We start from the raw sequence: 26,602 nt of genomic DNA, 5'->3' as shown, positions 1-26,602 counted from the left end.
ATCCTTTATGTATCTGAGGAGTTAAAGGTGGTCATTCCGAGTTGTTTGCTCGCTAGCTGCTTTTAGCAGCATTGCAAATGCTAGGCCGCCGCCCTCTGGGAGTGTATCTTACTGTAGCTTAGCAGAATAGCGAACAAAAGATTAGCAGAACTGCTACTAAATAATTTCCTGCAGTTTCTGAGTAGCTCCAGACATACTCCTAGATTGCGATCACCTCAGTCCGTTTAGTTCCTGGTTTGACGTTCGCCCAGCCACTCCCCCGTTTCTCCAGCCACTCCTGCGTTTTTACCTGGCACGCCTGCATTTTTTAGCACACTCCCTGAAAACGGCCAGTTTCCGCCCAGAAACACCCACTTCCTGTCAATCACACTACGATCACTCGAGCGATGAAAAAACGTCGCTCGACCTTGTGTAAATCTACAAAGTTTGGGGTAAAAGTACTTAGCGCATGCGCGCTGCGTACCATGCGCATGCGCATTTTTGCCGTTTTTTCACTTGATCGCTGCAATGCGAAAATCGGCGAGCGAACAACTTGGAATGACCACCAATATACTGTATACCTAATATATAACTAGCGCACAGAACAGGCTTGCTTTCACAAAACCCCTCAGGGCACATGGGCGAAGGCACCAATAGGTGCTGGTCGGTCTCCCCCTCCCCCTCCCACACAGTTGACAAGGGCAAAGCATTTTTGCCCACGCACCTTCTTCCCCACACCTCCTCCTTACAAATCTCACTATAACCAGGAATCTCAGGACTCCTGGCTGCTGTAGCTCCCACGTGGACTCCAGAAAGTGGATCTGAATAACTCCTCCCACCCCGGTGATGTGCTGAACGGCCAATCTATCGCGCATTGGTGGGTCGTCCATACACACAGAACAATGCACCAATATATCTGTAGATATTAGTCATCGTCTGTACAGCAGAGCCGATTCAATATGTCTGTGAACGACATTGTTCACCGACATATTGTTTATACACATCTACCAATCGGTTAAGAAAAGAATATATCGACCGATCAATTGAATGGCCAATATATCTGCAAGTGTGTACCCAACATAAGATTTATTGCAAAAGTAAACAATACAGAATAAATCAAAACAAATAAATGGCATACATTAGTCATAATATTGTTTGGTATTAATATTAACATAAAATTTGTAGTCAAAGTAGGAAAGCTTATACATAGCAAAAATCCAATAGAGTCATCACATGAGTTCTATTATACTGTAGATATAGAGAATCACAAAGGTATCCAGGTGAAATCCTTGATTAAATTAAATCAACTAATACAGTTGATTTGTGATTTTTCCCTCTACAAGTGTGTGTCTACCATTTATAATAATGCATTTATCGCCTTTAAATATCCCAACATGATCTTGCTTGGGAAGCTTTTTCACAGACAACAGAATGGTGTAAAAATTAGGCACATACTGTATAAAACATTCTTCATAAGCATCTTTCTGGTAAATGTTGGAGAGACTGGACAGTAAATATCTCCTATTCCTTTGTAGACCATATAATGACCATTAACTGTGACTATTCTTTCTGAATTACATTGGTTTGATTAAAGAAATTGTTATCATTTGTCATATGACTTACAGCTCCTGAGTCAATACACTAAGCATTTATCAATGTGACTGCTTGTATTGAATTACATTCAGCATTAGAAGTATTGTCCAGCTTCTTTATAGCATGCTTTGGTTTTTGCTATGCATCTTGTTTCTTTAGCTGATTTATTCAAGCTTTCAAACTCTGTAATTTGCCTTTCAGTGACTTGGGGGTCTATTTACTAAGCCTTGGGTGGAGATAAAGTAGCTGGAGATAAAATACCAGCCAATCGGCTCCAAACTGTCATGTTACAGGCTGTGTTTGAAAACTGACAGGAGCTGATTGGCTGGTACTTTATCTCCAGCGACTTTATCTCCATCCAAGGCTTAGTAAATAGACCCCTTTGTTTCTTATACACAAAACATTCACATTTATGCTCTTGGGCTAGTGCTTCTTATAATACCGAGTTGAACACTCACTGCTGTATTATACTTATTTGCACTTTCTATCTTCTGATTTAATTCATCCACAATGTCAGTTCATCATCTGATCTAGCATGAAGTGCTGTTACAAGTATCCCATAGCTGTCGGGGAGACCACTAAGTAGCAGGACTGATATATGAAAGTATTTTATTTCTTCTCCTATGTAGCACAGGGGCTCTATTATTTCTAGCATATATCTAATATAATTCTGCATATGATAGCCTTTAAGCTGTTCACTTTCTTATTAAACACATCTTATTGTTAAAGTTAGCTTTCTTATGCACTTTCTGCAGCACATCCCACATTTCTCTTGCAATGTCACAGATACAATTACAGTATGAACAATCTGATCATCATCTACAGTACACTGAGAGCTACTGTACTCTTGGCTTTCTGTTCTTTACTAGTCCATTCCTCTGTGAGTCAGGCTTAGGCTCTTTTATATATTTCCACAAAACTCCTCTTATGAGCAGCGTCTTTACTTTAAATTTCCATGTCTGATAGTTCTGGTTAGCCAGACTCATCACTGTGAACTTGAAACAATGGTAGCAGCAGCAATTTCCTCTGGGCTGTCTTTTTTTTCACAGTGGTTCTTTTACAACTTTTCTTTCTTTAGTCCTGGGCTCAGAACTTATTAACAGATAAGCTGTGTAGGAGCAGCAGAAAGTATAATCAAATAGGAACTCTTTATTTCTGTATTATCATGATCAAACACAGGCTGCAATTTTAACATGCTGCTTTCAAAGAAAAGGAGCATTCTTCTTTTATAGCACCCCCTAGCTAACTTCTTTTCTCTGACGTCCTAGTGGATGCTGGGTACTCCGTAAGGACCATGGGGAATAGAAGGGCTCCGCAGGAGACTGGGCACTCTTAAAAGAAAGATTAGGTACTATATCTGGTGTGCACTGGCTCCTCCCTCTATGCCCCTCCTCCAGACCTCAGTTAGAATCTGTGCCCGGCCAGAGCTGGATGCACTCTAGGGGCTCTCCTGAGCTTCCTAGAAAGAAAGTATTTGTTAGGTTTTTTATTTTCAGTGAGATCTGCTGGCAAAAGACTCACTGCTACGTGGGACTTAGGGGAGAGAAGCAAACCTACCTGCTTGCAGCTAGCTTGTGCTTCTAGGCTACTGGACACCATTAGCTCAAGAGGGATCAAACACAGGGCCCGACCTCGATCGTCCGTTCCCGGAGCCGCGCCGCCGTCCCCCTTGCAGAGCCAGAAGATGGAAGAAATTGGCGGCTGAAGACTTCGGTCTTCAATAAGGTAGCGCACAGCACTGCAGCTGTGCGCCATTGCTCCCACAGCACACCACACGCACCGGTCACTGGTGGGTGCAGGGCGCTGGGGGGGGCGCCCTGGGCTGCAATTAATATACCTTTTGGCAATAAAAAGCACATAATACAGTGTTTAACACTGTATATGTGCAGAAACCCCCGCCATTAACGTTATAAAAAGCGGGAGAAGCCCGCCGTTGAAGGGACGTGGCTATCTTCCTCAGCACAGCCAGCGCCATTTTCTCTACACAGCTCTGCTGGAAGGATGCTCCCCAGGCTCTCCCCTGCAGTATACACTACAGAAAGGGTAAAAAAGAGAGGGGGGGCACATAAATTTAGGCGCAAATTGTGATATAAGCAGCTATAGGGGGAAAATTCACTTTGTGTGTAGTGTATATCCCTCTGTTATATAGCGCTCTGGTGTGTGCTGGCATACTATCTCTCTGTCTCCCCAAAGGACTTTGTGGGGTCCTGTCCTCAGTCAGAGCATTCCCTGTGTGTGTGTGCGGTGTGTCGGTACGGCTGTGTCGACATGTTTGATAAGGACGCTTACGTGGAGGCAGATCAGGTGCCGATAAGTGTGATGTCACACCCTGCGGGGCCGACACCTGAGTGGATGGATATGTGGAAGGTATTAACCGACAGTGTCAACTCCTTGCATAAAAGGTTCGATGACGCAGCTTTGGGACAGCCGGCATCTCAGCCCGCACCTGCCCAGGCATCTCAGAGGCCGTCAGGGGCTCAAAAACGCCCGCTACCTCAGATGGCAGACACAGATGTTGACACGGAGTCTGACTCCAGTGTCGACGAGGATGAGACAAATATACAATCCACTAGGGCCATCCGATGCATGATTACGGCAATGAAAAATGTGTTGCACATTTCTGACATTAACCCGGTTACCACAAAAAAGGGTATTATGTTTGGGGAGAAAAAGCAGCCAGTGACTTTTCCCCCATCTGATGAGTTAAATGAATTGTGTGAAGAAGCGTGGGGTTCCCCAGATAAGAAACTAGTAATTTCTAAGCGGTTACTAATGGCGTACCCTTTCCCGCCAACGGATAGGTTACGCTGGGAGACATCCCCTAAGGTGGACAAGGCGCTCACACGCTTATCGAAAAAAGTGGCACTGCCTTCTCAGGATACGGCCGCCTTAAAGGAGCCTGCAGATAGAAAGCAGGAGGCTATCCTGAAGTCTGTGTATACACACTCAGGTACTATACTGAGACCTGCTATTGCTTCAGCATGGATGTGTAGTGCTGCAGCAGCGTGGTCTGATTCCCTGTCTGATAACATTGATTCCCTTGACAGGGACACTATATTGCTAACCATAGAGCATATTAAATACGTAGTCTTATATATGAGAGATGCACAGAGGGACATTTGCCGGCTGGCATCTAGAATTAATGCAATGTCCATTTCTGCCAGGAGAGTATTATGGACTCGGCAGTGGACAGGTGATGCTGATTCTAAAAGGCACATGGAAATTTTGCCTTATAAGGGTGAGGAATTGTTTGGGGATGGTCTTTCGGACCTCGTATCCACAGCAACAGCTGGGAAGTCGACTTTTTTACCTCAGGTTCCCTCACAGCCTAAGAAAGCACCGTATTATCAAGTACAGTCCTTTCGGCCTCAGAAAGGCAAGCGGGTTAGAGGCGCGTCTTTTCTGCCCAGAGGCAGGGGTAGAGGGAAAAAGCTGCACCATACAGCCAGTTCCCAAGAACAAAAATCCTCCCCTGCTTCCACTAAGTCCACTGCATGACGCTGGGGCTCCACATGTGGAGCCAGGTGCGGTGGGGGCCCGTCTCCGGATCTTCAGCGACCAGTGGGTTCGCTCACAGGTGGATCTCTGGGTTCTACAAGTGGTATCTCAGGGATACAAGCTGGAGTTCGAGACGTCTCCCCGTCGCCGTTACCTCAAATCAGCCTTGCCAGCTACTCACCAGGAAAGGGAGGAAGTACTGGTGGCAATTCACAAGCTGTACCTCCAGCAGGTGATAATCAAAGTTCCCCTCCTTCAACAGGGATGGGGTTACTATTCCACAATGTTTGTGGTACCGAAACAGACGGTTCGGTGAGACCCATTGTAAATTTGAAATCCTTGAACACTTATATAAGGAAGTTCAAGTTCACAATGGAATCGCTCAGGGCGGTTATTGCAAGCCTGGAAGAGGGGGATTACATGGTACCACTGGACATCAAGGATGCTTACCTACATGTCCCCATTTACCCACCTCACCAGGTGTACCTCAGGTTTGTGGTACAGGACTGCCATTACCAATTCCAGACGTTGCCGTTTGGTCTGTCCACTGCACCGAGGGTATTTACCAAAGTAATGGCCGAAATGATGATACTCCTTCGGAAGAAGGGAGTTATAATTATCCCGTACTTGGACGATCTCCTTATAAAGGCGAGGTCCAGGGAGCAGTTGTTGGTCAGAGTAGCACTATCTCAGGAAGTGCTACAACAGCACGGCCGGATTCTGAATATCCCAAAGTCGCAGCTGGTTCCTACGACGCGTCTGCTGTTCCTGGGTATGATTCTGGACACAGTACAGAAGAAGGTGTTTCTCCCGGAGGAGAAGGCCAAGGAGTTGTCATCTCTGGTCAGAGACCTCCTAAAACCAAAACAGGTGTCGGTGCATCACTGCACGCGAGTCCTGGGAAAGATGGTAGCTTCTTACGAGGCAATTCCATTTGGCAGGTTCCATGCAAGGATCTTCCAGTGGGATCTGTTAGACAAGTGGTCCAGATCGCATCTTCAGATGCATCGGCTGATCACCCTGTCCCCGAGGGCCAGGGTGTCTCTGCTGTGGTGGCTGCAGAGTGCTCATCTTCTCGAAGGCCGCAGATTCGGCATACAGGACTGGGTCCTGGTGACCACGGATGCAAGCCTCCGAGGTTGGGGGGCAGTCACTCAGGGAAGAAACTTCCAGGGACAATGGTCGAGTCACGAGGCTTCCCTACACATAAATATTCTGGAACTAAGGGCCATTTACAATGCCCTAAGTCAGGCAAAACCCCTGCTTCAAAACCAGCCGGTGCTGATTCAGTCAGACAACATCACGCCCATGTAAACCGACAGGGCGGCACAAGAAGCAGGATGGCGATGGCAGAAGCCACAAGGATTCTCCGATGGGCGGAAAATCACGTGATAGCACTGTCAGCAGTGTTCATTCCGGGAGTGGACAACTGGGAAGCAGACTTCCTCAGCAGGCCCGACCTCCACCCGGGAGAGTGGGGACTTCATCCAGAAGTCTTCCAGCTGATTGTAAATCGTTGGGAAAGGCCACAGGTGGACATGATGGCGTCCCGCCTCAACAAAAAGCTAAAAAGATATTGCTCAAGGTCAAGGGACCCTCAGGCGATAGCTGTGGACGCTCTAGTGACACCGTGGGTGTACCAGTCAGTTTATGTGTTCCCTCCTCTTCCTCTCATACCAAAGGTACTGAGGATAATAAGAGAGAGAGGAGTAAGAACTATACTCATCGTTCCGGATTGGCCAAGAAGGACTTGGTACCCGGAACTACAAGAGATGATTTCAGAGGACCCTTGGCCTCTGCCTCTCAGACAGGACCTGCTACAGCAGGGGCCCTGTCTGTTCCAAGACTTACCGCAGCTGCGTTTGACGGCATGGCGGTTGAAAGCCGGATCCTGATGGAAAAGAGCATTCCAGTTGAAGTCATTCCTACGCTGATAAAAGCTAGGAAGGATGTGACAGCAAAACATTATCACCGCATATGGCGAAAATATGTTGCTTGGTGTGAGACTATGAAGGCCCCAACAGAGGAATTTCAGCTGGGTCGATTTCTGCACTTCCTACAGTCAGGAGTGACTATGGGCCTAAAATTGGGATCCATTAAAGTCCAGATTTCGGCCCTGTCTATTTTCTTTCAAAAAGAACTGGCTTCACTGCCTGAAGTTCAGACGTTTGTTAAGGGAGTGCTGCATATTCAGCCTCCTTTTGTGCCTCCATTGGCACCTTGGGATCTCAACGTTGTGTTGGATTTCCTAAAATCACATTGGTTTGAGCCACTTCAGACCGTGGAGTTGAAATATCTCACGTGGAAAGTGGTCATGCTTTTGGCCTTGGCTTCGGCTAGGCGTGTGTCAGAATTGGCGGCTTTGTTATGTAAAAGCCCCTATCTGATCTTCCATATGGACAGAGCAGAATTGAGGACTCGTCCCCAATTTCTCCCTAAGGTGGTATCAGCGTTTCATTTGAACCAACCTATTGTGGTGCCTGCGGCTACTCGGGACTTGGAGGCTTCCAAGTTGCTGGATGTAATGCGGGCCCTGAAAATCTATGTTTCCAGGACGGCTAGAGTCAGAAAAACTGACTCGCTGTTTATCCTGTATGCACCCAACAAGCTGGGTGCTCCTGCTTCTAAGCAGACTATTGCTCGCTGGATCTGTAGCACGATCCAACTTGCACATTAAGCGGCTGGACTGCCGCATCCTAAATCAGTCAAAGCCCATTCCACGAGGAAGGTGGGCTCTTCTTGGGCGGCTGCCCGAGGGGTCTCGGCTTTACAACTTTGCCGAGCTGCTACCTGGTCGGGATCAAACACGTTTGCAAAATTCTACAAGTTTGATACCCTGGCTGAGGAGAACCTTGAGTTTGCTCATTCGGTGCTGCAGAGTCATCCGCACTCTCCCGCCCGTTTGGGAGCTTTGGTATAATCCCCATGGTCCTTACGGAGTACCCAGCATCCACTAGGACGTCAGAGAAAATAAGAATTTACTCACCGGTAATTCTATTTCTCGTAGTCCGTAGTGGATGCTGGGAGCCCGTCCCAAGTGTGGACTTCTGCAATACTTGTATATAGTTATTGCTTAACTATAGGGTTATTGTTCTGAGCCATCTGTTGTATGAGGCTCAGCGATTGTTCATACTGTTAACTGGGTATAGTTATCACAAGTTGTACGGTGTGATTGGTGTGGCTGGTATGAGTCTTACCCTGGATTCCAAATCCTTTCCTAGTAATGTCAGCTCTTCCGGGCACAGTTTCCCTAACTGAGGTCTGGAGGAGGGGCATAGAGGGAGGAGCCAGTGCACACCAGATATAGTACCTAATCTTTCTTTTAAGAGTGCCCAGTCTCCTGCAGAGCCCGTCTATTCCCCATGGTCCTTACGGAGTACCCAGCATCCACTACGGACTACGAGAAATAGAATTACCGGTGAGTAAATTCTTATTTTTTTATCTAAGTTTATCAGCAGCTGAACACTGATGATATCTGCATGTATAATAAACACAGTTGATAACAATGGTTGCAATATCAAAATAACACATCTAAAATACAAGATAAATTTACATTGTAGTAATTAACTAATAAAGATGATGTTGCTAGTTGTGACCCAAGTATGGCTTTTTGTGGGAATAATATATCAAGTCTTAGTAATGTGCATTATTACTAAGTGTGATAAAAATTATACATACCGTAACTAAGGGGTTGATGTATCAAGCAGTGAAATATAGAAGTGGACCAGTGGAGAAGTTTCCTATAGAAACCAATCAGCTGCTACCTGTCATTTTATATAATGTACTTGATAAATGCTACGTCAAAGCTGATTGGTACGCTATGGGCAACTTCTCCATTGGTCCACTTTTCTACTCTTTTCTCTGCTTGATACATCAATTCCTACATCCCAATTTGATAAGTTCCAAAAATGTTTTGCCAAAATCTTTTTTGTGGTCTATTTTATTCAGGGTTGGGCATAATGAGATTATTGGAGTGTGTCGGGTAGGTAATACCACAGAAGGTCTTGGAAGAGACCATTGGAATGAAATGCTGGCATACCCACGAAAGCCTATAACACACTGGCATTCATTGGTGGAAATGAAGAAGTCATTTAAAGAGGTTTGTGAGCTTTATATTACATCAAAATTTGTTGTTTTTAAGCATTTTACATGTATATAAGTTGCATACAAGGTATTACAGTAACCCTGTGAAAACAAGGCTAGCAGAAAATTACATTTATCTTACAAGAAGATATATTTGAGCATACACAAATGGTTCTCTGTTTCAGTGATGGAAGCTCTTAACACATATCACTTAAATGCCATTGTGCCTATCTTTCTCACGCCCAACAGTTTGGCACTATAGATGTTAACTGAAATATAGTTTTTCATAATGTCAAATTTGCTTTTACTCACTTACCTGGCATGGTCATGTTAGATGTGATGACACCAGGCTGGGCTTTCCCTGACATGGTCGCATTTGATGCAACCAGTCAGAAACACCCGCTGTGTGACTGCTGGAGGCTAATACTCACAGAGGGACCTCCTGGGCCCTATGCTTCCTAGTTTCCTCACCCAGTGCCTGCCGTGCTGCCAATCACTACTGATTTGGCAGCCCAGCGGCACCCTTCTGAAGACATTATCAGCCCCTGGGGAATGTAATAGAAGCTGTCCTTATCTTCCTTGGGTACACCAGAGGCTGCAGAGAGCAGCAACCATCTGAAAATGAAAGGTCGCAATGGTAACGATGTTCTGATCATCGATGGTCTAATATCAAGACCATTGATGTATAACCAATGTTCATTAAAAAAATGTGAAAACTTTAAAAAAAAAAATCGTGTTGGATATTTTTTAAATAGATGTTCTTAACCTAATTTAATCATTAAAAAAAAACAATTTCTTAGTGTTTTTTGGAAAAAATAGCCAGTTAAGTGGTTAATAGTATAAATCAGTGCGTATATGTACACCATAAAATGTAATTTAGCATCTACTGTAATACAGTATTTAGGACAGGTAATTCAAATGCACACTTCCAAATTGCTTTTCTTGTGATAAGGTTATATAAAAAAGTTTAAAGTTGTGGTTATTTACACCAGTATTTATCTACTCCAATCCTGAAGTACTCCAACAGGTCATGTGTTTTGGATTTCCTTAATCATGCACAGGTGGCTTAATCTATTTTGCGGGGTCAGTAATTATCCCAATTGTTACCACAGACATTAATCCTGAAAACATATCCTGTTGTGAGTACTTGAGAATTGGTGTTGAAAACCACTGATTTAGACAATAATCACTAATATATAGAAATCAGCACATGGTATTGCAAAATTATGTAGCTGGTAAACCCTCTAAAAAAATATGTCTAAACATATATGGCAAAAGAATAAAAATAAAACACACAAACTAAGAAAAAAGATCACACAAGAGTACCATAGAAAAAAGTACTGTAGCCATCAAAGATTTTAATTTAAAAACTCAGTTTGCAATGTTACAATAAGTCAGAACTGTTTTGGTTGGTTGAAGTTTTTATTATATAGTCCTTTGCTTTTTCTAACTTCTGAGGTTCTTGCATGTGATCTTTATGCAGAATTTGAATATAATTGCTACCTATCTTTTTTTAAAAACAACAAGATCTGAACTGTCAATTATAATTCATGACTGAAATTAGTTCAAAGTACTTACTGTATATCCAGGCACCTAACCTCTTAGTTTCCTTCAACACCAACTCCCAGATCAATACAACTTTCAATAAAATCCATATGTTATGCTTACTATATTTAAAGGACTATACTTAGAGGGCACATTTGTTTTTTTACAGAACTATCAACGTCCGGCCAACTTATTTCACATGCCTTCCCCTCAGAGTGCTCAGTAACAGAACATCAATTATGCAAAGGGAAAAGCTACTTGGGTGTTTACATGTCTATGGGGTATATTCAATTGCTGTTGAAACTGCCATCTTGTCGAAAAGACAGCAGTTTTTTACTTTTTCAGGTTGGAAGGGGTACCAACCTATTCAATCCCCGGCTTGGGGAATTCAACTTCGGGACCAAATTCAACAGGTTTTGGTCCTGTTTCTGACAATCTCAATGCGACTTTAAAAAAAAGTCAGATTGAGGTGAAGAGATGGGGGAGCGGGGTGGCGGTCTATGGGGAGTGGGGCGGCAGGCTATGGGGACCAGGATGGCGGGCTAGGGGCAGCAGGGCAGGCAGATACCTTATGACGGGCGTCCCCCCGGCCAGGCATCTCTCTTCATGCAGCGCTCCCCAGCCGACACTGGGCTACACGGCTGAGTGCCGTGATGTGCGGCTCCATCCAGCAGCTCCCTGTGATCTCACACATGGGGAGCTGCTGACAGCAGCAGCATGGACGCCGGCCAAATCTGGCAGTCGGATTAGGCTCAAATCTGACAGTTGGATTAGGCACAAGTCCACAGTCGGATTTGGCCATTCAACTGATAAAGGCTTGTCGGATCCATTCCAACAAATGTATGTCGGAATGGATCCGACAGCAATTGAATATACCCCTATGATCGATAGTCCTTCCACTTGTAAATCCTTCAGTAGTACAATCTGCTCTCCCCTAGGTGTTCTCGAGAGAAGTGATAAAAATGTAGGGAAGTGTTGCTCAAATTTAGTCCTTAGTGCCCCCTAACAGTCCAGATCTCGTAGTTGGCACACAGATGTATCCATTCCTGGCTGACCCATTTTAAAAGATTCACGTATTGTACTAATTATTTCAACTGTGATACTAAGAAGATTTGGAAAACATTCACTATTAGGGGACCCTGAGAACCAAATTTTGGAAACACTGGTTTGAGGAAATGTAATAGAGGCCATCCTTATCTTTCTTATGTACACCAGAGGCTGCACAGAGCAGCAGCCATCTGAAAATGTAAGGTCACAATTGTAGCAATGTTCTAATCATCGATGGTCTGATATCATTAAAAAATTTGTAAAGAAACAAAACATTTTTTCAATAAATCTTGTTAGATATTATATGTTATAAATAGATGTTATTAACCTAATTAATCATAACAAAAACATAAAAAAAAGACAATTCCTGAGTGTTTTTTGGAAAGTGATTTAAGTGATTTAATAGTATTAATCAGTGCATATGTGCAGCATAAAATGTAATCAACAACCTAATGTTTAGGGAGATTTACTAATTTACAGAACTTCCAGGAGAGTAAAGGCCCGTACACACTGGTCGATATATTGGCCGTTCTCTTGAACGGCCAATATATCGCGGGTCCGTCGGCCAGTGTGTACGGCCGATATGTCTGTGAACTAGAGATGAGCGGGTTCGGTTTTACTCGGTTTTACTCGGTTCTCAAAACGGCATCTTATTGGCTCACGGATGTCACGTGTTTTGGATAGCCAATAAGATGCCGTTTTGAGAACCGAGTAAAACCGAGTAAAACCGAATCCGCTCATCTCTACTGTGAACTCCGTCGTTCACAGACGTATCGCGTCGGCCGCGCAGCACAGCTGACGGCCAATATATCTACCGATATATTGGCGCGTCGCTGTGTGTGTACGGGGCGGTCGGCTGACCGCCCGTACACATGCTGCGGCGGCCAGCGGTGATTGAGAGCTGAACTGGGCGGGCGTGTGTACACGCCCGCCCAGTTCATGACGTCAGTCCCCGACGGATCGGGCAGTGTGTATGCACAACACACTGCCCGATCCGTCCATAGATATATCTGCAGATCAATTGATCTGAAGATATATCTATTAGTGTGTACCCACCTTAAGCCTTCCTCCCAATTTACAGCAACTTACCTAATGAGGTGGGTGGGGCCTTGAGGACATTATTTGCTGCAAAATGTTATATCATGGCTCTGCTCCAATGCACAAAATGTAAATCATGGAATTGAGCGTGACTGACATTGTTGCATCCCTACTACTTACCTCTTGGACCTTCTGGATGGAATATCCAAGGAGAGGGAGGAGGAAATTGCATGCAAGGATATTAAATAAGCCCACTGTAATAATGTTCTGTTTCACTGGTGTCTTGAAAGAGCTGATCGTTCCTTTACCAGGATATTAGTACAATTTCATACAAACTTCAAGTCTGTGTATTTCAAGTGATGGAATTATACATTAATTTCCTCATTATGTTCTTATTAAACATGACCATTCATCAATGGAAATTGCAGCTGATTATTACAGATTGTCAGAGATCTGTTATAGAAGTTTAAAACTCATTTACTTTTTGTAAGATCAGCTGCATTTAAAATGCATTTTGAAGTTAAAGCTAGTCAGCAGATCCTGTAGAGCTCTTTGTTTAAGGCCGTAACGCTATGAAACTTGTTAATGATCACTAGTTTCTAAAAATAGATGAATAATGTGCTAGTTTTAAATGCTGCGCTGTTGCATGCATAGTTATTACATAGGTTTGAATTTCCAATCTCTCAAACTTATTGTGGTAAATTCTCAGAACATGGATATCCTTAAAACCTTGACTGTTGGGGTGCCTTGAGGGACCACTGGCTTAGGGTATTAGGGTTGTTTAGGAGATATGGTTAGGGTATTATGGATAGGGTATTAAGGTTGTTTTAGCAATTTGGGGTAGGGTATTAGGGTTAGTTTTGTGGATGGGGTTAGGGTAATAGGGATAGGATAATTAGGGTTGATTTAGCATTTTGGGTTAAGGTATTACGGTTAGTGGTTATGTTAGGGAGAGGTTTGGGTTAGGGTTGAGGTTAAGGTTGATAGGATATTAGGGTCAGAGATAGGGTATTATGGTTAGGGTTTCGATTGAATATTAGTTTACTAGGCTGAGGGTTAGGGTAGGGATGCTCTGCATCCTAGATTTAGCAGGAGTGGACAGAGAGGGCAGTTTATTCATCCAGTGGTCATATTCCAAATTCCTAATCCAACCAGGCAATCGAGCACAATTAATTGTCATCCACATCATCTCATCTCTAGATATGCACTATAAAAAATCTGAAAAAATACAGTACAGGTTGAGTCTCCCTTATCCAAAATGCTTGGGACCAGAGGTATTTTGGATATGGGATTTTTCCGTATTTTGGAATAATTGCATACCATAGTGAGATATCATGGTGATGGGACCTAAATCTAAGCACAGAATGCATTTATGATACATATACATCTTATACACACAGCCTGAAGGTCATTTTAGCCAATATTTATTATAACTTTGTGCATTAAACAAAGTGTGTCTACATTCACACAATTCATTTATGTTTCATATACACCTTATACACACAGCCTGAAGGTCATTTAATACAATATTTTTAATAACTTTGTGTATTAAACAAAGTTTGTGTACATTGAGACATCAAAAAACAAAGGTTTCACTATCTCACTCTCACTCAAAAAAGTCCGTATTTCGGAATATTCCGTATTTCGGAATATATAGATATGGGATACTCAACCTGTATTCATACCTCCCAATATTTGTAATAGGTGAGTTTGGACGTTTGTGTGGCAAAACCACATCAGATCTCAAGTAGGGGGTGTGGTCTGTGAGAAAGGGGGTGTGACTTTGCGAGAGTGTCATGCTCGTGAGCCACGCCCCTGTTTTCATCACTGAGGGGGCATGCCCAGTGCTCTGTGAGCTGCTGGCATGCCTCCTCTCCCTCTGTCTCCTGCGTTGTCCGCATGCGCGCAGTGTCTACTCACCACAGGAGCCTCCCAATTGCTGCCCCCCACGAGATACTGCCGCCCGTGGGTGAGACAGCCCGCCAAAAAATGGGACCGTCCTGAGAAAATCGGGACAGTTGGGAGGTATGAGTATGCAAGAGCGTAGCTACCATAAGTTTAGGGGGTGCAAATGCTAGGGGGCCCAGAGCTAAGATGGGTCCACCTTCCCTGTCAAAGTTACATGGTACAGTACATAGGGGCCCTTACAAACTTTTGCCTTGCCTGCAATATATCTAGTTACGCCCCTGGGCCTGCTCATTGTAATGTGGTATTAATTAACTGGGGGGCATTATAATATTACATAATATGGGTGCTGTAATGTGGCACAATATGAACTGGAAACACTAGAGTGCGGCATAATATATATAATGGATCAGCACTCTGATGGGGCATAATATAAACTAGGAACACTATGTCATAGTGTGAATTGGGGGCACTGTGCTTCATAATGTAAGCTGGCAGCCCTACAAAGGGATATAACAAGAACTAGGGTAGTACTATTGTTCATAAAATGAACTATGGCCCTACTATGGTGCATAACATTAACTAAGGCACAACTATGGTTCATCATATAAACTAAGGCACTACTATGGTTCATCATGTAAACTAGGGCACTACCTTGGGGCATAATATTAACTAAGGCACTACTGGGGTTCAAAAAATGAACTGAAACACAATTATGGGGTATAACATTAACACCTGCTGCAGATGGGTGTCTCTCTAGAAGCATTGGAGCAGGAACCCTTTTTAAAAAAGTATGCTATGGGGCCCAAAAAAGTTCGGGCTACGCCACTGTCACTGTTACTGTCATTATTTAATGTGCCACTATGTTAAATTTTGTTTTTATTGCATAACACTTACAAATGCATATAAAGTACATCTTAAGGTATAAAAGGTGTCCAATGGAAAATAATGGTAGGCTGAATTTTGTTTCAACCACAACCAAGGGTGTGTAAAAATGAATTTCCAATAACTGAACCTCATTTAAATATCTTCTCCTTCAAAACTAAATATGGGCTGCTCTGAATTACAACAACCCAGGTCACTTTCTCTGTTCAGGTGGCTTGCTATGTTGTACTGGCTAAATGGCAAGCATACATTTGGTAGTCATGCCACTGGCTGAAAGGTGGAAGATCTGGCCCAGAACAAGCCTCCAGTGTTAGGAAAATTGTCATTTCTTCTGGACTTCTGGTTATTAATTCCCTGATGCCATATTTCCATCAGTCTCTGCTACTAGTCTTCACTAAACTTGCTTGGTAGTTATTCAACACTTGACAATAGCTTAGAATCAATTATAAATATCTTCTGTAATGCCAAACTCCAACTATTAAAACATGCTAAATGTTTTTGCGCTATATGGACAGGAGCAAATTATCACAGAGGGCCTGATATTGAGTCGCACGCATCTGTGAGTTTATGCAAATGACCTAGAACATCCTTTCCTTGTGTCCATCTATAGGGCCAAAAGTGTAAGGTCTGAGATATCCACTTTTAGTGCCTGTAGTATAATACTGATTGATGCATACAGTACTTATACACCATCAGTTGCACAATCAAAAAGTGCACCAGCCCTTTGGCAATTGAAATTTCTTCACCTGACAATGGCTTCCTATGCTTGAGACGGTGCGTTTGTGATTGCAGTAACATGCATAGACACAACATGATACTCCCATAGTACACCCTCTGAACAACACATTTTTGAATGCACTAATAGCCACCTCCAAGTCACTGGCCCAGGAATGCCCATGACTTTTCCACCCCATTTCTGAAACCTTCTGTCGCGATCGCAAGAGCACATTTATGCGTATACTCTGTGTAACATATGCATTGTAGGGGTTTTGTGCATGCAGAGTTGCAAATAATCGCTCAACTACAGTACATGAACATCCGCATTGCGTACAGATTACCTGTGAATCAGAACCAGGCCCAGAATGACAGATCTCATAATTTCTGTAATAAAAGGGCCTAATTCGGTTTGTACACAAACCCGATGATTTACGTATAAATTTGATGGCTTGTGCTCTGCGCATGCACAGTGCCTGTACTGCACATGTGCAGTACATGTCCTACATCATCGATTGCCATTCCCCCTTAGTTTGAGGGGAAGAGCAGGGGTTGACTGGGACCATTCTAGAAAACAGGTACACTTTGCCCCCGTTTTGTAGGCATGCCAAGGCCAGGCTCTGCGTCATCGTATGCAGACTTCCTGATTCCAGCAGAGGGGTTCCGGCAACCAGTCTGTGTAAGCTTTGACCTCCGCAGACTGGCCGAAGGCTGCGATCAGGTGATCCGATGCTGCGTCTTTGGACACAGCACTGAAACTGCAGATGCTGGCAGGAGGCATCTATTTCCATTAGAATATTTGTATTGCATACAGGGACGGACAGACTGGGGATACTATTTGGGCCTGGCATTTGTGAATGCAGGTGCACATCACAGTGGGTGTACGGACATGGAGCACAAAGGTGTGCCGAGAGTCAGGGGGGTGTGGACTCGCGGCATGGCCCCATTTTCCTTGAAACACACACTTTGGGCGGGAGGGCGGCCAAACCAGAGAGCCGGAAGCTGCGCTGCAGTGACCTTCCTGGCTCTCTGTGGCACCGGACCGGCCTACCAAACCATTGGCTCTTCTGGCATATGCCAGAAGTGCTAGATGGGCAGTCCGGCTCTGATTGCATAGCCACTTCCTTGTGGCTGTGCGATACCAACCACATCAGAATCAGGCCCGTAGTGTACACATTGTATTATACACAGAAATATATAATGGTTTATTAAGCTACATTACTTCATTTATAGCAGTATTACTAAAATTTATATAAAATATTTATCAACTCAATATTGATGCTAGCTTTCTGTAGCTATACACTTTTGCTTACAAAAGGATTTCCATTTTGTTAAGGTTTTCTAATGAATTCATGCAGTCTTCATGATCATGTCATGTCTGCGCATTTGCTGCTCGAGAGACTTTACATAAATGTGTCACCTTAATAGCTTATTGACATTCCCTCACACATTTTATGTACCATGACATGTATTTAACTTTGCAATGCTGCACGGAATTGTCAACATTATTTTTGAATACAAGCTGCATAATAAGTGTATTGATTGAAAATAGATTTAACACTTTGTTTTATGGCATTGACATTGGGAGCATTTATATTTTTGCTTAAAATGGAGTAATCAATTTAATATTTAGGAAACGGGGAAGCACAAAAAAAGTAGAACTCTAAATACCTACAGTTAGAATGTCCTAAATAGGCACTTTGTAGTTTTTATTTTGCATGTCATAAGGTTATTGCTGCTTATAAGGTTTCCAAAATTCAGTCTTACTGTACTTACCTACTTTTTCCTCCTGGAGAAGCCTGGGGCAGGGCCAGGCTCTTTCCCTTATTAGGCTCTGGCTTGGCATAATGCTGCGGGTCCGTGGGGAGCGGGCAAGGCTAAAATGCTGCAATTTTCATTGAATTGTATAATATTTGCTCTGCCTCCTACCTACAAAACCACAAATTCCTGTATTATCTTACCATTATACCAACTTCACTAGGAATTGAGTAGGATGCGAGAGCTCCACCCTCTCTTCCTGGGATACCTGGGGGGGGGGGCTACCTTAAAAATTGTAAGTCCCCCCTATCGGGGGAGTAGGTAAGTATGGATATCAAGTGCCCTTAAAACTTAAATGGACTGATACAGAGTTGGGGGTATATTTACTAAGGTCACGATTTAATTTGTTTGTATTTTTCTTCTAAGTGCGATCATGGGAATTTACTAAACACAAATCTCGTCATTGTTGGGGCTATTCGTATTGTTTTTCCCTGCAGAGTTCACAAATACAAATGAATAGACCATCCAGGGGTGTAGGGTGGGTGGCTCCGGTGGAACTCAAGCTCTGGGCGCCTAAAATATTGGAAGGCGCGCCGCAGCCTGACTCCGCTGGCGCCTGCCTCCCGTCCACCCACAGTTCACAGCTCACAGCTGTTTAACAACAGCACGAACTGCTTCCTCCCTCCGCGCTCCTGAGTCCCGAATGGGGCGTGTGACGTCATGACAGCGCACGTGCAATGGGAGGAGACGCTGGAGAGGAGTCTGTCACTGTGAGAGAGGAGCTGCATGTCTGACTGAATACACAGCAGCACCGTGACCGAGAATGAAAAGAAAAAAAATATTGAAAAGAGGTGCGTACTGGCAGCGCAGCTATGCCTGCCTGCCTGCCTGCTACTATTTGCAATACTGTATTATAAGTTTTATAAAATATATGTTATGTATATATATATATATATATATATATACATATATATATATATGTGCCTGGAGGGGGGGGGCTTGATTCAAGGGGTCCCCACTCCCCCAGGGTACCCCGGACATGGGTGACTAGTTGGGGGGATAATGCCACGGCCGCAGGGACCAGTATAAAATTATCCTCCGGCTGTGGCATTATCTTCTCGGCTACTGGAGCGCGGTGCAGGTTTTAAAAATACGAGGGACCCCTACGTCTTTTATCCCCCATATTTTTGGAACCAGGGCCAGCCCAAGAGCCCGGTGCTGGTTATTTAAATACGGGGGGACCCCAGTCAATTTTCCCCCGGTATTTAAACAACCAGGACCGGCTCAAAGAGCCCGAGGCTGGTCATGCTTAGGAGGGGGACCCAACGCAATTTTTTTAACACTTTTAACTCTTTTAATACTGTACACAATGAAGCCCTGCACAGATCTCACTGATCCGGCCGGGCTTCATTGTGTTATGTCCAGCAGTGTTTTACTCATCACTCTCGTAATACACTGCCCGACAATACGAATAACATCAGCATCGGAAAATACGAAAAACCAAAACTCGGCAGCTTAGTAAATTCCCGAAAGTGATTTCAAAAAGTTGCAGAAAAATACGTCTGATAAAATTCGAGTTTAAACTCCCACCAATTCGGCAGAAACACGATAACAAGAGGATAGCCATGGAAAGATTGCCCCTGTTCCTTCCTAACTTCTTTTTTGGTACTGAATTCCTAGATTCTAGGTCAATGTGCAGTTAAATCAAACACAAAATACTTGTTGTATTGAGTCATCACTGAAGCTAATAGAGCATTCAGGGAGAATTTATTCAGTTAAAACCTGCTTTGACTTTAGCATTGGTGTTACATCATATGCTAGAAATTCTGTCCACTAGAGATCAAGACAGATTCCCTTATGCTTTGGTGCTTATTTGGATAAAGCAGGGCAGGATTGTAGGCAGGTCGGATGGTGCCCACACAATGGAGGTCCCACCCTCCAGCAAACATTGCCCCTGATCGCCCCCCTCTGCATCCTTCCTGACCGGCTCCGAGTCCCAGCAGCACAGGATGGTTTTTAGCTTTGAGACAGAGCCAGCTTTATCTCCGTCTCCACAGTGAACGCCGTCCCTTCAAGGACATAATGCTGCGATTTGTGGTTGTATGGTGATGAGGGCAGGGCCTAATGCGTGAAGTGCCCAACCCCATCAATGACCTGATGATGTTTCAGCCTAACAGGTAGAATTTCTCCTGCTCTATTCCTCACTATTTCTTTCTTTCTTTCTTTCTTTCTTTCTTTCTTTCTTTCTTTCTTTCTTCTTTCTTTCTTTCTTTCTTTCTTTCTTTCTCTCTCTCTCTTTCTCTTTCTCTCCCTTACTGACACCCCGTATCTCTCCCCTCTCTCTCTTCTTGACCCCCATTTTTACTCCCTTTCTCTCTCTCTCTCTCTCTCTCTCTCTCTCTCTCTCTCTCGCTCTCTCCCCCTCACTGATATCCTTTCTCTGTCTCCCCACTCTCTCCCTGACACCCACTTTCTCTCACTCTCTCTATCTCCTCCTCTTTTTCTTTCCCTAACACACTCTCTCTTGCTCCCTTCCCTGTCTATCTCTCTTCCTCCCTCCCTGACACCCTCTCTCTCTCCTCTCTCTCTTCCTGACTCTAATTGTCTCTCATGCTCCCCTCTCTCTCTCCCTCTGACACCCTCTTTGTCTCTCCCTCTCTCTCTTTTGCCTCTCTTGCTCTGTCTCCCTCCCTGACACCCTCTCTACCTTGTTCCCCTCTCTCACGATCTCTCTCCATTTGTCAATATTCCTCTCCCTGACATGCCCTCCATCTCCACCTGACACTCTCTCTCTCCTGCTCGCTCCCCCTCCCTGTCTCTCCCCTCAGTCCTGCAATGTAATCTACCCTTGATGACCCACTCTCCATGTCTTTGCCTTACTCCTCCCCATAGCAATTTCATCTGTCCCTGAGCTTCAACTCTCTGTATGACTCTGACCCCCTTGTAGCAGCGTAATCAGTCCCTGATGCCCCACTCACCATGTCTCTGCTTTCTTCTCCCCCCGATAGCAGTGTTATATGCACCTGAGCTGCCACTATCCATGTTTTTGTCTTCCTGTCTTCCATAGTAGTGTCATCAGTTCCTGAGCCCCCACTCTCCATGTTTCTGCCTTCCTCCCCCCCATAGCAGTGCAATCTCTCCCTGAGCCTGCATTCTCCATATCTCTTTGCCTCACACCTTCATCTAGCTCTTACCCTTTTGCTGTGCCCCATTCTGACAGTATGTGATTTGGGCAGGTCCTACTGTTGCTGCTCCGTGAGTCCTGTCTGGAATAGCTTTATGGCCCACACACAGTATCAGTCACAGTCCTGTTTCCTGCAGAGTAAGGGGCCCTACACACTCGGCGATGCGCCGCCGAGGTGCCCGACGGCCGATACGGCCGACAAGCAACCCGGCGGCGGGGGGGCAGTGACGGGGGGAGTGAAGTTTCTTCACTCCCCCCGTCACCCGGCTGCATTGAAGTGCAGGCAAATATGGACGAGATCGTCCATATTGGCCTGCATGCACAGCCGACGGGAGATCAGCGATGAACGAGCGCGGGGCCGCGCATCGTTCATCGCTGGAGTCTCCACACTGAAAGATATGAACGAGTTCTCGTTCATTTATGAACGAGATCGTTCATATCTTTCAGAATATCGGCATGTGTGTAGGGCCTATTACACAGGCTCTGGCCTGGATTTGCTCACTGCCACAGCTTCACAGATAAGAGTGTCAGAATCTAGTAATCTCCCTGCAGCTTTGAATACTGCCCACCTGGCCTCCTTGACTTTGACTTCAGCCCTAGCTGGGCTTTGTCTCAACAGGTAATCTCTGCTGACTGCAGTAGTCTTCCTTACTGACTTGTTCTGCAGCCCCACCTGGACTGTATGGCTATCCACCAGCCTTACCTGGTTCTCTAGGTGTGTTCCCACACTCTTTTTCTTCTCTGTGTGTGTGGATCCCTCCTTCCCCACTCTAAGTTTTATGCTCTAATAGTCCCATATCTGGTGATACTCAGTGACTTCAGTGTTCAAACAGTCATCAATCATGATATATACATGCGTACCGGAAATAAGAATACAGTAATTCCAGCAGTGTTTTTCATCTCTCTCTTCTGCTTGTTCCTCTTAATGCCCCAATATACATAGTAACATAGTATTTGAGCTTGAATAGAGGCAAATTGCCCATCGTGTTCAACCTGTTTTAAGTTGTGATGATTCTACATACTTGCTAAATAATGTTTTATGACTAGTTAGCTACTATAGCTCATGTTACCCCCCGATTAACCACGTTGATATGTTAAGTATTATAACCTTGGTTAGCTTTTTCATTCAGAAATTTATCCATTCCTTTTTTAAATCCAATTACAGAGTCCGCCATTACCACCTTCCCTGGCAGGGAATTCCACATCCTGATTGCCCTAACAGTGAAGAACCCTTTCCTCCGTTGCGTTCGGAACTTTCTCTCCTCCAGTCGCAGCGAGTGCCCACGTGTCCTAAACTGTGTTCTTTTAATAAATAATTCTTCTGATAACTCTTTGTGATGTCCCTTTACATATTTGAAGATATTAATAATATCTCCTCTTAGGCGCCTCTTTTCTAGTGTATACATATTCAGTCTAGTAAGTCTTTCCTTATAGTCTAGTCCTTCTAGGCCTTTAATCAATTTAGTAGCTCGCCTTTGAACACTTTCGAGTTCACTGATGTCTTTTTTATACAATGGTGCCCAAAACTGAACACAATATTCCAGGTGCGGACGTACCAATGCCTTATACAGCGGCATGATTACATCCGAGTCCCTTGTCTCAATTCCCGTTTTTATGCACGCTAGCACCTTACTTGCCTTCTTTACTGCATTTTGACATTGTGTACGGTTATTAAGCCTATTATCAATGAATATCCCCAAATCTTTTTCCAACTCTGTTTCCCCTAGGCGTTCCCCATTTAATATGTAGGATGCAAGTTTGTTTTTAGTCCCAAAATGCATAACCTTGCATTTGTCTGTATTGAACCTCATTTTCCATTTAGACGCCCAGAGTTCAAGTTTAGATAGATCATTCTGCAAGCACTCCACATACAATTCTGAATTAATTACCTTACACAGTTTAGTATCATCTGCAAAGATTGACACTGTGCTTTCCAGGCCTATTTCTAGGACATTGATAAATATGTTGAACAGTAGTGGTCCGAGTACGGACCCTTGTGGTATTCCGCTGACTACTGGGGACCAGGTTGAGGACTTCCCGTTGACCACTACTCGCTGTACCCTGCTATCCAACCAGCTACTTATCCATGTGCAAATAGTTTTTCTTAGGCCAATCTCCTTTAATTTGATCATCAGTCTCCTGTGAGGAACTGTATTGAAGGCTTTTGCAAAATATAGGAAGACCACATCCACTACTTTTCCTTGATCAAGATTATTGCTCACTTCCTCGTAGAAGCTAATTAAGTTAGTCTGACATGACCTGTACCTCACAAACCCATGCTGGTTCTGGCTAATAATCCTAGCGGACTTTAGATACTCCTGTATGACGTCCCTTAGAATTCCTTCCAATATTTTCCCCACTATAGATGTTAAACTAACTGGTCTGTAGTTTCCCGGAAGATTTTTGGATCCCTTTTTAAATAATGGCACTACCTCAGCTATACGCCAATCCTTCGGTATCATGCCTGATCTAATTGAACTATTGAAAATTAAGTATAGGGGTCGTGCTAGTTGTGAACTAAGCTCCATAAGAACCCTCGGGTGAAGTCCATCAGGACCAGGTGATTTATTAATCTTAATTTTGCTTAGTCTCTCCCGGACTACTTCTTCGCTTAAACAAGTATCTAACCATGAATCATTACTGTCACAATTGTTATGCTCTACTCCCACCATCAGTTCTTCACTGGTGAATACTGATGAAAAGAATTTGTTCAGTATTTCCGCTTTCCTTTCGTCATCATTTATCAATTCTCCTAATTCATCTTTTAATGGACCTATATTCTCCTTTTTTAACCTTTTACCATTTATGTATTTAAAAAACTTTTTAGGATTGGTTTTACTCTCTATAGTGATTTGCTTTTCATTTTCCATTTTAGCTGCTCTTATTGCTTGTTTGCTTTTCTTATTACACTCCTTGTAATACTTGAAAGACTCCTCCTTTCCATTAGATTTAAATGCTTTGAAAGCCCGCTTTTTTATCCATTTCTGCCTTAACCTTCTTGTTAAGCCACATCGGTTTGAGTTTAATACTCCTGCGTTTACTGCCCATGGGAATAAAGTTCTGAATATTGCTATCCAGCAACCCTTTTAAAACATCCCCCATTTCCGAAGTGTTCTTGTTATTAAACAGAACCTCCCACTCTATGTCGTTAAATTGCACATCTAAGCATACTGAAATTAGCCTTCCTAAAGTTAAAAGTTTTGGTGGAACCCCTGTAGATATGTTTCCTGAAACTGATGTCGAATGTGATCATATAGTGATCACTGTTACCCAAAGTCTCCCCAACTTTAGTGTTTGATATTGTGTTCACATTATTAGTAATTATTAGATCCAGGGTAATTTTACCCCTAATTGGGTCCTCGACTAATTGAGACAAGTAGTGATCCCTAAACATATTTAAGAACCTGCTGCCCCTTGCTTTAGCACATGAATTGTTACTCCAGTTTATATCTGGGTAATTAAAATCCCCAATGACAAGGATGTCCCCCAATCCCGCAGCCGTTTTGATTTGCTGCAATAGTTGTTCTTCCTCATGTATGCTAATATCTGGCTGTTTGTAGCACGTGCCTATGACTAGTTTTTTTGCATCAATTCCCCACTTGAGATTTCTACCCATAGTGACATTATCGCCAGTCTCCTCATAGATAACCTCCTTTAGTAGGAAAAGATATACAGCGCTATAAACTGGATATAAACAATATAACTTTTTATTTTACAAAATTAAATATTTGGTTGCAACCATGAATATAAAAAAAAAATGTGTAAAATAGGGCAAACACAGCACAGCACTTCATTCGGTATATTACCACTTGTAGAGGCCAAACACAGTCTCCTGTATAGAATCCTTTGGAAAGAAATGCCACAGTCCAAGGGGTGTATATAGCACTTGTGGAGATGTAAAGTCCATACGGAGTGGATGGAGAGCCTTCGAAGCTTGATTATGGACAGTTATAGTCCTATTGAAAGCATGGTCTCGTACTCCTCTTGCGGACACCAACAAGATCCCCGTTTCAGGCGTGAAGGACTTCTAGGCGTATTCCAGGATAGGATGTTAGTAGTTGTAGTGGAGGCCTCTGTAAACCGACGCGTTTCGCTGTGTCAACAGCTTTATCAAGGTGTATGTATGTCCATTGTGCAGTTGCCCTTTTTAAAGGCTGTGCTGATTGCCCATTGTTAGCAGCTGTACTTAAATTACAATCATTAAATAACACAAAAAATAAAACTATATCCAGTTTAGTTTATTAGTAATATATGGAGACAAGTGTATATGTATTCAAAAACCACTTTTGTTTCTTATTATTTATAATCAGTATACAGAATAATAGAAGCATTTCCTGGTTTACTATTGCGATCATGTGACCGCATATGTATGCTTCCTGTATCTGGAACGCATACCAGACTATCATAGGCTCCAGAAACAGGAAACGTCGATCACGTGACGCTGTTTGCGTACACGTGATCGGCTGTAATACTCGCGATAGCCATAAAGTGCAAAACAAGGTCATGATCACATGACCGGATCCCCTTATGTAACGCGGCTCCCGAAGTGCTGGCTTCAATGCTCGCGAGAGCCGCGGATTCCACAACGAGGTCTTGGTCACGTGACCGGACCTACCCATGTGACGCGACTCCCGGAAGCATACAATACCAGCTCCAGGACTGCTGGTATTGTATGCTTCCGGGAGTCGCGTCACATGGGTAGGTCCGGTCACGTGACCAAGACCTCGTTGTGGAATCCGCGGCTCTCGCGAGCATTGCAGCCAGCACTTCGGGAGCCGCGTCACATAAGGGGATCCGGTCATGTGATCATGACCTTGTTTTGCACTTTATGGCTATCGCGAGTATTACAGCCGATCACGTGTACGCAAACAGCGTCACGTGATCGACGTTTCCTGTTTCTGGAGCCTATCATAGTCTGGTATGCGTTCCAGATACAGGAAGCATACATATGCGGTCACATGATCGCAATAGTAAACCAGGAAATGCTTCTATTATTCTGTATACTGATTATAAATAATAAGAAACAAAAGTGGTTTTTGAATACATATACACTTGTCTCCATATATTACTAATAAACTAAACTGGATATAGTTTTATTTTTTGTGTTATTTAATGATTGTAATTTAAGTACAGCTGCTAACAATGGGCAATCAGCACAGCCTTTAAAAAGGGCAACTGCACAATGGACATACATACATCTTGATAAAGCTGTTGACACAGCGTAACGCGTCGGTTTACAGAGGCCTCCACTACAACTACTAACATCCTATCCTGGAATACGCCTAGAAGTCCTTCACGCCTGAAACGGGGATCTTGTTGGTGTCCGCAAGAGGAGTACGAGACCATGCTTTCAATAGGACTATAACTGTCCAT

The 26,602-nt window shown here is 43.7% G+C and overlaps 1 protein-coding gene across 1 annotated transcript in view; it reads left to right on the top strand.

Annotated features, from left to right (window-relative positions):
- Positions 1 to 26,602, top strand: part of SYT6 (synaptotagmin 6) — an 855,303-nt gene that overhangs the window by 807,943 nt on the left and 20,758 nt on the right. Inside the window, exon 6 of the mRNA XM_063955425.1 lies at positions 9,019 to 9,169. Within this exon, the coding sequence (XP_063811495.1) occupies positions 9,019 to 9,169 (151 nt within the window). The remainder of the gene's footprint in view (positions 1 to 9,018; positions 9,170 to 26,602) is intronic.

This window comes from Pseudophryne corroboree, chromosome 2 (assembly GCF_028390025.1).
Source record: "Pseudophryne corroboree isolate aPseCor3 chromosome 2, aPseCor3.hap2, whole genome shotgun sequence".
In the NCBI taxonomy this organism is placed as follows: domain Eukaryota; kingdom Metazoa; phylum Chordata; class Amphibia; order Anura; family Myobatrachidae; genus Pseudophryne; species Pseudophryne corroboree.
The sequence above is the reverse complement of the archived record's forward strand: the minus strand, read 5'-3'. Positions and strand labels throughout refer to the sequence as shown.